Source organism: Cetorhinus maximus, chromosome 7, assembly GCF_964194155.1.
Source record: "Cetorhinus maximus chromosome 7, sCetMax3.hap1.1, whole genome shotgun sequence".
NCBI lineage: Eukaryota > Metazoa > Chordata > Chondrichthyes > Lamniformes > Cetorhinidae > Cetorhinus > Cetorhinus maximus.
This window is the reverse complement of record NC_135885.1, coordinates 57461850-57475514: the sequence shown is the minus strand read 5'-3', so window position 1 is coordinate 57475514 and position 13665 is coordinate 57461850. Positions and strand designations below refer to the sequence as shown.

General features: G+C 39.8%; 1 protein-coding gene across 2 annotated transcripts in view; it reads left to right on the top strand.

The window, feature by feature from the left end:
* Window positions 1–13665, top strand: part of dync2h1 (dynein cytoplasmic 2 heavy chain 1) — a 766235-nt gene that overhangs the window by 156188 nt on the left and 596382 nt on the right. For both annotated transcript variants that reach the window (XM_078545532.1, XM_078545531.1), the window contains exons 41-43: window positions 2092–2221; window positions 5686–5841; window positions 8666–8925. In XM_078545532.1, coding sequence (XP_078401658.1) covers window positions 2092–2221; window positions 5686–5841; window positions 8666–8925 — 546 coding nt within the window. The remainder of the gene's footprint in view (window positions 1–2091; window positions 2222–5685; window positions 5842–8665; window positions 8926–13665) is intronic.

Genomic DNA, 13665 nt, shown 5'->3' with positions numbered 1-13665 from the left:
ATAACTGGTGTATTATACAATTCAAGCATAACCTCTCTGCTCTTGCACTCTAGACCTCACCCAATAAAGGAAAATATCCTGTATGCCTTCTTGACTGCCTTATCTTCCCCTCCTGCTACCTTCAAAGATCTGTAGACATATAATCCAAGGTCCATATGTTCCTCTACACTTTTCAGAATGCTACCATTTATTGTATTCCCTTAACTTGATTGTCCTCCCCAAATGCATTACCTCCCACTTCTCTGGATTGAATTACATTTCACACATTTCTATCCACCTGACCAGTCTGTTGATGTCTTCCTGTAGTTTAGTTTTCTTTCTCACTGTCAAACACATGGCCAATTTTTCTATCCTTTGCAAACTTCTTAATCGTGCCCCCTACATTTAAGTTTAAATCATTGATAAATACTACAAACAGCAAAGGACCCAGTACTGAGCCCTATGGAACCCCAGTGGAGCAGTCTCCCAGCCACTAAAATACCTGTCAATCATAAATCTTTGCTTCCTGCCATTGAACCAATTTTGGCTCAACTTGCTACTCTTCCCTGGATTCCATCAGCTTTTTTTTATTCACTTACAGGATTTGAGTGTTGCTGGCTAGGCCAGCATTTATTGCCCATCCCTAATTGCTCTTGAGAAGATGTGGTGAGCTGCCGCCTTGAACGCTGTGTCCATGTATTATAGCAACACCCACAGTGCTGTTAGGAAGGGAGTTGCAGGATTTTGACCCAGCGACAGTGAAGGAATGGTGATGTACATCCAAGCCAGGATGGTGTGTGACTTGGAGGGGAACTTGCAGGTGGTGGTGTTCTCATGCATCTGCTGCCCTTGTCCTTCTAGGTGGTGGAAGTTGCGGGTTAGGACGGTGCTGTTGAAAGGAAACGAAGTAGAGGTTAATGGATGTTTTTGGGGCTGGAAGTAGGTTTGTGATGGAGTTCCCCAGGGGTGCGTGTTAGGATCCTTGCTCTTTCTGATGTATATTAATTACCTAAATCTTGGTGTACAGGTCACAATTTCAAAATTTCCTGATGATATGAAACTTGGAAGCATTGTGAACTGTGAGGAGGATAGTGTAGAACTTCAAAAGGACATGGACAGGTTGGTGGAGTGGGTGGACAAGCAGCAGATGAAATTCAATGCAGAGGTGTGTGAAGTGACTTGTTGGAAGAATGCAGAGACAAGATAAAATAAAGGGTACGATTCTAAAGGGGGTGAAGGAGCAGAGGGTCTTGGTCATGTATGCGCATAAGCCATAGAAGGTGACAAGACTGTTTGAGAGAGTGGTTAATAAAGCGTAAAGCATCCTAGGCTTTATTAATAGCGACATAGCGTACAAAAGTAAGGGAAGTTATGTTAAACTTGAATAAAATACTGGTTCGGCCTCAGCTGGCATATTGTGTCCAGTTTTAGGTGCCACACTTTAAGAAAGATGTGAAGGCATTAGAGAGGGTGCAGAAAAGATTCATGAGAATAGTTCCAGGGATGAAGAACTTCGGTTACATTGATAGATTGGAGAAGTTGGGACTTTTTCCTTGGAGAAGAGAAGGTTGAGAGGAGATTTGGTAGATGCATTCAAAATCATGAGAGGTCTGGATGGGCCTGAATGGCATCCTTCTGTGCTGTAACAATTCTGTGATGCTGTAATATGCTATATTATGGAATTCAACTTGAAACGTAATTGAAGTCTTCCCTGCAGTCATGCAACCATTTAATAAACAACATTTCTATAACAAGATTTTGAATACTTTGTTCAGGCATAATAAAATGTGTCACCAGCTTTATCATAAACTGTGACAAAATCAAAGTCCAGTTTGTTTTCCCTCGCTCTGCAAAACAATGGAGGAACAAACTGTCAGTGAATGACACACTTGCCTGTTTAAAAACCTCCTGCCTATTTTTGTTCAGTTTAACTAAACACATAATTGGCCATGTCACACTGCGAGATGTAAAAATAAATAACATTATTTGCTAGATTTCACCAAAATTTAAATGTTAACACTGTGGGAAAAGTAAAAGAATAATAAAATAAGTTGATTTTTGTTTTAAAAAATCACAAAACCTGAACTTGTTTCTGATTTCTTTGCATTATAGTGATGAAGATACAGATGTAAGTTCTTTGGTTAAATCTTGGCTACGAAACCAGGTAGATGAATGCCGGAGCAATCTTGAAAGCTGGATAGGAGACTACTTTGAAAAGTGTTTGAACTGGGTTTTGAAGCAGGTTAGTGGCCTTTATAAATCCTCTTATTCAAGACAGGTTAACTGCAAAATATGTATTTTTAGTTAATTATTTTATGAAGTGTAACTCATATTTATTTTACACCAGTGCATTCCTACACTTGAATGCAATTAGAGTGAATTGTTAAGCAGATATTGTAAAGCTTACCCATCGTGTGAGGACATTTTGGATTCTAAATATTTTAGAGTTAGCCTTGTCAGTCAAATGGATTGGCAAGAGCTAGTGGCAGTACAGTTTTAGATGAGCTGAAGCTTACGGAGGGCCCAGGATGGGAGGTCATTCAGGAGAGCAATTGGAATAGTTGTCTGGAAGTGATAACGTTATTGTGATGGAATCCGTAGTTTCAAAGCTTGTGCTTTTTGAGACAGGTGGTAATTGAAAAGGGAAACCGAAAAGGGAAACTGAGAAAGGAAACTTTAAACTGAAACTGAGATTGGAAACCAAAACTTCTGGGGAGACTGAAATTGGTTGAAACCATATAAAGGTATTATTAGAGCTCAGATAATGATCCCAGTGGTACAGTATAGGTAGGCTGAAGAAGACAGAGGCTAGATCTAGAAGCTGCGAATAGGCAAATATACAGTTGCTGCAGCTGTTTCTGTTGCTTGAAGAATCCAAATGGTGTAGATCCACCAATGTCATAAGTAGATTTGAGGAAGTTCTGCAGATGTGTGCCATTTTTGGTTCAGACTGTGCCTGTGGAACTCAGGTTGGTTGTGTGCTATTAAATATTAGAAGAATAGGAGCTGAAATCCTTTGTGAGGAAGACAGAATTTTGAAGGATTTTGTGACTGAGATTAATTACATATATGCTGAGTGAACTGCTGATTCAATTCATCAGATCTCTCTTAGTTGTATCTGCCATTTAATGTGTAATTTATAGTTTATAATCAACCACAATTTGCCTGTCAATACATGCCTAACTTATGTTGATTCTGGGTTTTAGAGTATAAGATAATTACCCAAGATAGTATTCAGTGTTTGCTTTGTTTGACTTTTGTACAGTAAAAAAATCTTTTGTTTTAAAACATGGGATCTTGTGGCTTCATTCTTTCAGTAAATAACTGGGATTTTGGATTTCTTCTTTCCTTAAAAAATATTACTGGTCCTGACCGAGATCATAACGGTATGGATGAGAGTTTGAACATCAGACAGGCAGAAAAGCTGATATCATTATCACCTGGGATTCATTGTCATTTTAATGGGAAATTTACATCCCTTTAAATGGTTATTCCACTTATTTGAGAATTATGCAGGACAAGGTTTGTTCATTCTTCATTCATAGTTGATTATTATAAATATCAACTGCCTTTCCTGGATACAGGTACTGTAGTTGCTGTTGAGTTGCCCATAAGTATCAAACCTAAGTGCATTTTAGGCTTTGACTTGTTATGTACCTACAGTTGCAAATGCAAAAATTTATGAACAAAGTGTATAATCCGTTTTAATCAAAATCTGTACTTTTCAATGTTCAATGCATTAGTTGGCAATTTAGTTCAAATGTAAGGAATTTTGTGAATTTCATTGAACTCTTCTAAGTTGTCTGACATTTTTAAATAATATTTTCCTATCTTCTACTTGGACGGGGAAAACTATAAGGTTACAGTTGCAGAACAGGTGCTGGGCAGCTTATTGAGTCATGCATTCTCATGTCCTGATGCGGCTTTATGCAGCTTTAGTCTGAGCACCCTAATAAACAGAACCAACTTTGCGCCTTTAGCTGGTTTTGCAGGAAGAAGGAAAGACCCTTGAAAATTGTAGAATTGCTCTGCTGTTGGGTCTTGAAAGATATCACCTTTATTTTCAGAGCTGCACTGATTGCTACAGAACAACATATCAAAAGTTAATGACACTAGTGATGTAAATGTGTCTACAGTCTAGTCTGCCTTAGTATTGCTAATTCTTATAGGAACATTGGGTTGCATAGGACTGGAAAAGATCATTATGGTAGTCCTGATTGTTCCTAGAGTTCAAAAGCAGAATGCATTGTTCATTATTTACATACCTCAATATGCATTACATGAACTTGCATTTATCAATATAAAGACTAATCACTTGTAAAAATGCAAACTCTTTCAATATTGTTATGAACAATAACTACTTTCTAACTATTTTGTCACCCAGAGTTTAGCTTTATTTATGCATTTTGAAAGCTGAATTATTATGCCCAGTATTATGTTCGAAGTTATAAAGGTGAGAAAGAGTTTTTGGCTTAGAGCTAAACTTGAAATAACATCCCTGTTCTCTAGCAGTAACTGTTTATTTGTGACAGGTTTCTGCTCTCTTGCTTGCTGTTTCCAATTTTTAGCATGTCTTAATCCAATACAAGAACACAAGAAATAGAACCAATGAACCAATAATTGCTGCACAATTTAAAAAAAACTTGGTGTTATGACCGATGCAGTTGGTAAAGTAGAGTTATTTAAAATTCCCAGAAGGAAACTTTAAACAACTGTCACAACCTATAATTTTAAGTGTTATGTTTGAGATGCGACTCTAAATTCAGGAATCAGACCACCAGTTCTCGAGGCTTTACATTAAACTAATTGAAACATTTTGTTAATTTACACAGGTTAAAATATATACCCGTGGCTACAAATTACTACTATCATAGCTTTTAACAAATTCCCAAACTAATCTCCATTAAGGCAACAGCAACTCATAGACTTAACCAAACACCAGGCAAAGCATTTTCACCTTTACAGCCTCAAAATTAGGTTCTTTTCACTGCGGAGCCAGTTGGAGGCTTGCAGCTGCCTTTTGATCTTACATTGCCTCTGCTCTGTACACCCGAAAACTGCTGAAGTTATACCTTCCACCACTGATTGAATTCAAATTCTCATTGTCTCACCAGCCTCTTTGAACTTCACCTTTTAACAATGAAACCCCTTTCAATGTACCAATTATATTAGTAATATAAACATATTGCTTGGTATCTGCTAGATAGATGTCAAGTTTTCACCCCACTTCTTGAATACTCTATTCAAAAAATGCAAATACGCCTTGCCTTTCAGTTTACATCTCAAACTAGTACAAATCAAAGCACCCAGACTAGCTGACTTTAATCTAATTAAGACACTTCTGCAGACTAAACTTTTATTTTAAAAGAAAAATATTTTCCAAAATATATACATTAATAGCTTCAAGACATTAGTCAAACACCAAACAAAACGTGCATACTTTTCCTCAGGTCTACTATTCTACATTATCTAGTATGGTTGTAAAATAACACCAAGGTCAAAGGGAACATGGAAAATTTTGGTAAATTCTGTAGCCTTTGTTGACGAAATATTCAAGTATTATTTGTTATCAGTGAAGCTGATCAAATATATAATTGGCCTGAATCAGTAAATTCAACACTAGGCTAATAATTAGAGTAAAATTAGAATTTAAACTATGAGAATTATTGATTTTTCAAAATAAAAGCATGGTTCTTGTCTTTTCAGAATGACTTTGTGGTGGAAACTAGTCTTGTTGGAACTGTTTTGAATGGCTTGTCTCATCTTCATGGTTGTATGGATCGTGGGCAGTTCGTTGTTAGCCTAATTAGAGGTCTTGGTGGTAATCTTAACATGAAATCACGACAAGAATTTTCTAAGGAGGTATGTAACGTCACTATCTTTTAAATTATGTTGTACAGAAGTTTAGAGAATTGAACTACTTAATACTATAGTTTCACAAAAATAACCTTCAGCAAAATATAATCTGTTTCTATGCTTTCACAATTTGTGAAGTAAATCTTGGGAATATCATGAGTAGAGTATATCAATCAGCTCAGTCCTTCCCAGTACCACCTTTAATGATACCTAACAGTCTCCTTTGTAATCTACTGGTTTCTGTCACATTCACAAATTAGCATTAGTAAGCAAACATTATGGTGAAATGAATATAGCCACATGGATAAAGTAATAGTTGGAGCAAAATTTACAAGGTTTGGGGTAAGAGGAAGACAATAAATATATGATGAGTGGTGTTTCACATGTGTTTAGGTTGAGGTGGTCTTATTTATTTTGTACATTAATTATATGGATGGATAGAACAACATCAAAATTTGATACCAAATTGGGGAATCTAGCAAAGTGTGACTTAAGGTTTTGAAAGACTGCAGGTAGCTATAGGCCAGTAGGAAAGGCAGATAGGTGGCAGACACCATTTAATATAGGAAAACGTGAAATACATTATGGAATTAGGAATAGTGAAATTAAATACACCTTAAATGTAAGATTTTAAATGGAACAAAGGAATAAGGGACTTTGGTCTGCATGTATATGGGTAATTAAAAATGGCAAAGGAAGTAGATCAGGAAGAAGTGGAAAAGGTGAAATTTTCCACTTGTAGGTGGGTTCAAAACAAGGGGGAATAAATGTAAGAAAGCCATTAGTAGATCAAATAAAGAATTTGGAAGAATTTCTTCACATACAGAATGTGGAACTCGTCAGTGATTGAAACAAATATTATTGGCACACTTAAGAGGAAGCTTGAGGCACATATGAGAATGAAAGGAATAGAGGGTTGGGGGGAAGGTGGGAAGAGGTAATTAGAATAGGCACATGTGAAGTATGTTATATTCAAGAAAGTCAGTTGGTGAAGGATAATACTAAAGCCAATCTTTACTCAGTCTAGCATTTATTTACAGAGTGAAACATTACAAACATACACCTCCTAACTCAACTACACCCCAGTTTCTATGAATGTCTCTTTATGTCTGCTTGTGAAACTCCAATTAATGTCCTCCAGCTGCATATAATTAAATGCAATTGATATACAGTTAACAGGTTCCTTTCTTTCTCTTTAAATAAAATTAGAGTTAATATGCACAACAAAAAATTCAAGACAAATCAAATAAAAAAGGTTCCATATTCTGTCTGTACAAAGCATTACATTGTGAGACACCCCTCTAGGGTTGCTAGCAATTTCTTCATAGAAGCATTTATTTTTGTAAAATAATCAGACAGTTGATGACTTGCATCCATCTATTTAATTCTAGAGAATTCCTTTCACTCGAGCATTTGTTTCAAACCAGCAAGATTTATCTTTAACCTTTTCTCACTCTCACTTTTTGTACAGTGTATGTTGTTCAAAAATGAACAATTATCTACCTAACATTCAATACAGAACCTCATTCAAATTATTTGACAAATAGAACCCCATACCCACTGTCTCCACAAGAACCGATGTTTCAACAGCTGAAGTACTTTTAACAACCTTTGCTATTTTCTTCAGTATTTCCAATATTTTATTGTAGAAATTTGTACTCATCCAGTACTGGATGTTGGTTAAGCAGCCTAACAATTTAGAGATAGTGGACAAACCGAGAGAAGTTGTGGTGAGGTAGAGATATGTGTTGTTAGCGTGCATGTGGAAACTGACATTGTGTTTTTGGGAATATTGTGAACAAGGGGTAGCATGTGGATGAGAAATGGGAGGGGCCAAGAATCGATCTGTGGGGGACATTAAAGATAATAGTATGGGAGTGAGAAGAGAAGCCATTGCGGGTGTTTCTTGCCTACAATCAGGTAGATAAGAGTGGAACCAGGCGAGCGCAGCCCTATCCAGATGGACGACAATGGAGTGGCGTTGGCAGAAGATGACGTGATCAACTGTGCCACAGGCTGCAAACAGTTCGAAAAGATAAGGAGGGATAGTTTACCTTTGTCACAGCCTTGTCAGATATCGTTTACGTTTTTGATAAGGGTTGTTTTGTTAATGTGACAAGGCAGAAACCTGATTAGAGAAATTCAGATATAGCTTTCTGAGAAAGATGGGCACAAACTTGTGTGATGACAACATGTTCAAGGACTTTGAGGAGGAAAGGGAGGTTGGAGATGGGGTGGCAGTTTGCAAGTGGTCAAGGGCAGGGCACCAGTTGCTGTGCAGATCTTGATGACTCTAAATTTCTACCACAGCGGATCCTTCCAGTCAGGAGCAGAGTGACATTAGCAACATTCCATGGTTCATCGTCCATCGCTGCATACAACAGATGTTGTACTCCGGAAAGCCAGTTGGTTAAGAATAGAACTGGGGCCAATCTTTATGCACTTTTTATAAACATTTATTTTCAGAGTTGCACATTACAAACATATATTCCTAACACAACAGCAATAGTTTGAGAAGATTTTTTCTATTTCATATCTTCAGTTATGTTGTTGTCCTTTTGACAAAGAAATTGTGAAGTGGCAAGAAAAAGAAGCATATTCAAAGTTAAGCAACCTCACTTTAAAAATATCTTTGCATCAGCTGCTATTCTAATAAATTCCAAATCTAATGCTTTCTTTACATGAACAATCAAGTGATTAATTGTTAATATAAACCATCAATGCTGTAATATTCATATCTCAAACAAAAGCTGACGTGTTGAAAATAGGTTTGTTTGTTAAACAAATGTTCTCTAATGCTTTCAAAAATATCAATTTAATTTTAACTCAGGTTTTAAACTGGGCAAGAGAATCACCGCCAGATCCACGGCAGACTCTGGACACATATTATGACCAACAGAGTGGGCGACTCATGGCATATCAGATGGAGAAACCAGAGAATCTGACTGCTGACGATTTCAGTAACCCTCAGAAACTTCCTGTCATCCGAACTCCTGACATGCAAAGAGGGCTAGATTATTTTAAACCATGGTTAAGTTCTAACAGCAAACAACCATTTATACTAGTAGGACCCGAAGGATGTGGAAAAGGGTAAGATTTTGCTTTGAGAAGTCACACATCTTAACTGTATGATAATTTTTTGATGGTTTGCTGCATGGTGAACTCTTCTGTGAATAGATTTAAGCATATTGATAATGAGTAGAAGGAACTCTCCTCAGCATTGTTCCTGATGGTACTGATGTTTGATGCAAAAAGTGGAAGTATCTGCCACCCTTACCTTGAAGACTGCATAAATTCACAAACATATCAACAGGTGTATGGTTTGATCCATATTAGACTTGGGTTAGCAGATATCAACTTGGTGCTACATTTAGCCTCAATGTTCCTGTGCCACAGTGGAGTCAAAATCAGCTCGAGTTTCACTTTTGGGGCAGGGTTTTGGTGGGCAAGTGGAGATGGGAACTGAGAGGGGTGAGCATGTAATTTCTTGACACCGGCCATTGTGCCAGCTTCCCAATGCCTTTTCGACGGCCAACTATTTTTGAGATGAGGGGGGAAGGTGGGACCTGGCAAACTTCCCGATTCTGAACAATGACCAATTAAGCCTGTTTTGTTAATTTGTTAAGGGTAAGTCTGCAATTTTTGTGGGAACATATGGGATCCACGCTGAATCTAGAATAGGATAAGTAGAAGGAGGTGGCAGCGCAGCAGAGAGCCAGTCATGGCTGTGCCTTTCAATGCAATAGTCTTGTCAGATGTCCGAGAATCAGTGCTGCAGGAGACTGCACCATTTTAGGTAGATGGTAAGATCTGTGCTGTTGTTGAGGAAGACTTCAGATCTCTCAGCACTGCTCACCATGCCCTGCCAGTAGACAAGAAAATCAATTTAGCCTTGAACTACTTCGTCTCTGGCGTGTTCCAAGAACCAGCTTTGTGGCATCTCTCAAACAGCAGCACACCACTGCATTTTGTAGGCCACTGATGCCCTATTTGTGAAAGCAGGGCTGTGCATAGAAGTTCATACATAACATAAGGGCTCTCACAAGCAGGAAAGACAGTGGGATTCCCCTCCATAACTGGACTCCTGCAGGTGCAGGGCATTATCAATTGTACCCATGTGACTAGAAAGGCACTGAATAATTGGTTAGTATGATTCATTAACAGAAATGGTTTCCACTCCTTCAATGTTCAACATGTCTGCGATCACAACAAGCACTTTATGCATGCATGCGTTCCCTATTTTGGCTGCTGCCACAATGCCTACATCCTCCAGCAGTCTAGGATGCTGCTGCTGCTGCTCTTCATGCCACCACCAAAACTCCATGTATGGCTTCAAGGGGACAGTGGGATACCCCTTGAAGAGTTAGCCACTCACCCTTTTTATGTGATTCAGATGGAGGCATAGAGGTCTACAACCAAGCCATCTGCTCACGTGGACCACTATTGTGCAGACCATCAACCTTCTGGAGATGCAGTTCCAGTGCCTCAAACAGTCGGTTGGCAACCTGCAGTACACTACTGCAAGGGTCTCTGCATTGTGGTGGTCTGCTACATTCTCCATAGCATGGCCCTCCAGAGGTGTGTGAATCTTGAAGTGGGTGAAGCACTATATCGACACAGTTCATCAGAGGAGGTGGTATAAGAAGAGGAAGATGCATAGCAGAAGGATGCCCATGATGTGCAGAGAAGTGTCTATGGCTATCTCAGCAGTCAGTGCACTCATTAGGATGGCATGAATGCCAGTGCACATTTGTTCCAGGCATATTTTACCTGATCACTACTTATCTAGCAGGACTGCATGCTTTTCCACTCACTTTGCTCTGATTGTGAAAACACATCCATTAAACACACAACTTTGAATAGGATTATTCTTACCTGCAATGTATGGTACACATCTCCACAGCAGTTTCAGTGCTCCCATTCAAAGCTCACTGCTTCCCTTTCACCACTTCTTCCCTTTTTTTCCCCAGATTTCCATTAAAGAATGGAAGCTCACATGCCTAGGATTATGGCTCAACGTCTCCACTGTAAATAAAAATTAAAAATTTACACAACCTAAAATGAAAGCAACCCAAGTGCACCACTCAGTGCAAAGAATGACGAGGTGATCTTTGATCTCAGCCACTTCTATTTTGTGCTCACCTTGGCACCTCAAATAAAGTGCAGGTAGCTGGTTGCTTTCATTTGCTTGCAGTTGAAATGCTGATAGTGGTTGTCCTCATTGTGGAGGTGCCACTGGGGGAATATTCTGAGGCTGCTGCACCAGCGCCAATGCACGGGCAGCCTGTAGCCCAGGGTCTTACTGTATAGATGGTCCCTGAGTTAGAGGGGCCAAGGAGGCTGCTGATAGTGCCCTGTGAGGGGTGGTGCCCTCATCCTCATCGGTGACTGCCTCGATTCTTTAATGTTCTGGATCACTAGAAAGTGCCATCAGCTGGGGCACAACTTGCATCCATTCAATGCAACTATATTCCTTCAGGGCCACTGACTGATCAATGCTACAAAACATTGCATACATCCTGTGCAACTCAGTGCTGCCGCATATGGCTCTTCACGAGGCTGGACACTTTCTCGATGGAGAAGCTCATGTGTTCAAAACCCTTGGCCTTGGTGGTGCACATGAGCTGAACGGATCTTCCATTCGCAGTCCATGAGTCTGCACTGCCTCACACTGGGTACACATCTCACACTGCTGGTCAAAATAAAGTTGCCTTCCTTGTGATTTTCAATGATCTACATTTGTGCCCAGCTGTGCATTGCTGTATTTGACCTCCAGGCTCCAAAGGCAACTGCCCACCGCTGCCTCTGCCTTCTCACTTCTTCCTACTCACCTGTGACATGCTCTTCACCCAGTGCCATCTTATTCTATTCGTGATTGAGGACCTACCAATATGAGTGTATCTGCATTGGTGGATGGTGCATTTGAATGATGTGATGGCGCTGGGTCTATGACTTCCATCTCATCTGAAGACCGTGGTGGTGTTGCTGTAGCATTGGCATGCTCACCCTCCATAACTGACCTTGTGGGAGACATAAGAAGGATATCATAAGAACTTGTCTGACAGCAAATGCTTCTGCAGAGCTGAGGCTTTCACTGCAGCTGAAATTTTGGCATGCTGCTACATGGGGAGGAGGGCACTCCATCCCCATCATCTACAGAATTCAGTATCTTTTCACCCCCAAGTACTGGTATTCCCATTTTGCCATCATCTACTTCCTCTTGCAATGCCACCCTCATGGTGCAAAGGGCTACCTCCTTTAAGTGAGATGCTGCATTTATCAGTGCTGCCTGCTCCTCAATATCCTAAGGGATTTGAACCTTGCTCAGAGGTCAGTAATTATCCTGCATGCACATTTCTCCCATGTTCAAGAGTAGCGTGTGCCCTCGGGTTGCTCAGCTGGTCTGTCAGCTGGCGGCTGAAGACCAGGGGGCCTGTGATCTCGGTATCATGTTGCATTCACCTTGCCAGAATAAAGAAGGAAATTGAACCACTTATTACACTGCATCCAGGTCCTTCTCATGACATTGCGGCTGCTCACCTGCTCTGCCACCTCTAGCCAGGCCTGCTTGGTTTAGCTGGGTGACTTTCTCCTGCAACTCTCTGAAAACAGGACAGCTTGCGTTTCTTGCACCATCTCCAGCATCACCTTAAGGGTAGTATGACTGAACTTTGAGGCTGCCCTGCCATGGGCACCTGGATGTTGCCTTTCCTACTTCTTGCTTCTCTCTGTCTTAGTGTTACAAGATGGGTTCCACAATAATAGCTGCTACATTCCTTTTAAATTGGACCTCCACCTTCAGCCTCCTGCCTCCTTTCCAAGGCTGCAACCCTGAATTGGCCGCCAACCCAACCCTGCAGCCAATTAGGGCTGATCTTTGGCAAAATCGCAATTTGTGACTGCTTCCCCTCATGGGGTCAGAATCTGATGTATGAATGATAAACATGCCTGTCATATACTCTCCATTACAGAGGCATTAGCCAATTTTTAAAAATGGATTAATATTTGCATCAAAATAGCTGAGAAATTTTAGCATCTCTATTTCAGTTGTTGTGTGTTAACCAGATTCTTAGTTTTGGGGACCTCCAAAATAACTTCCAAAAACCAAGGTTTTTCCCTGCTTCTCAAATACATTTAATCTCTTTCTATTTAAGAAGCATTCCCTGTGCTATTGTTACTTCCAAAATGTCCTACTTGACACTTGTCCATAATGTACTGCGTCTTGCTGATCTATCTTGTTTCATAGTCTTTCATAATCTTCCCACTATTTGCTGCATTTTAAAATCACATTTTATAACAAAGAGAGCTATTCATTCCATTGAATCTGTCTGCAATCCAAACCCATTTCTCTGCACTTTTCTCACACCCTTTAAATGTTTTTTCAAACATCTATCCACTTCTATTTTAAAAGATTTTATGTCATTGATGCTATTGGTAATTTTGATATTGTTTACTCAATTTCTAATTCTATACAAACACGAGCAGCCCCAGTAGAGATCTCACTTTTTAAACAGCAGATTATTTTGCCATCCTCTAGTCCTCTGCCATGGTTTCATTTCCATAGAATTTTGCAAAACTATAATCAGAATTTGTGATACTTATTTATACCTGAGCTCCCTCCAGGATCCTTAGATGTAACTACTTATTTATCTGCCTTAAGTTGATGTAACTTCTTGGGCAAAGTTTTTAGCTTGGCGGGTGGCTGTGTGCCTGACCCGCTCAAGCATAAAATGATGCACGTTGACGTCGGGTGAGCGTCCAGACGTCAGCACGCACTCGTGTGATATTTTGGTTGGCGGGAGCGCGCCGGAGTCAGCAGTGCTCCTGCCG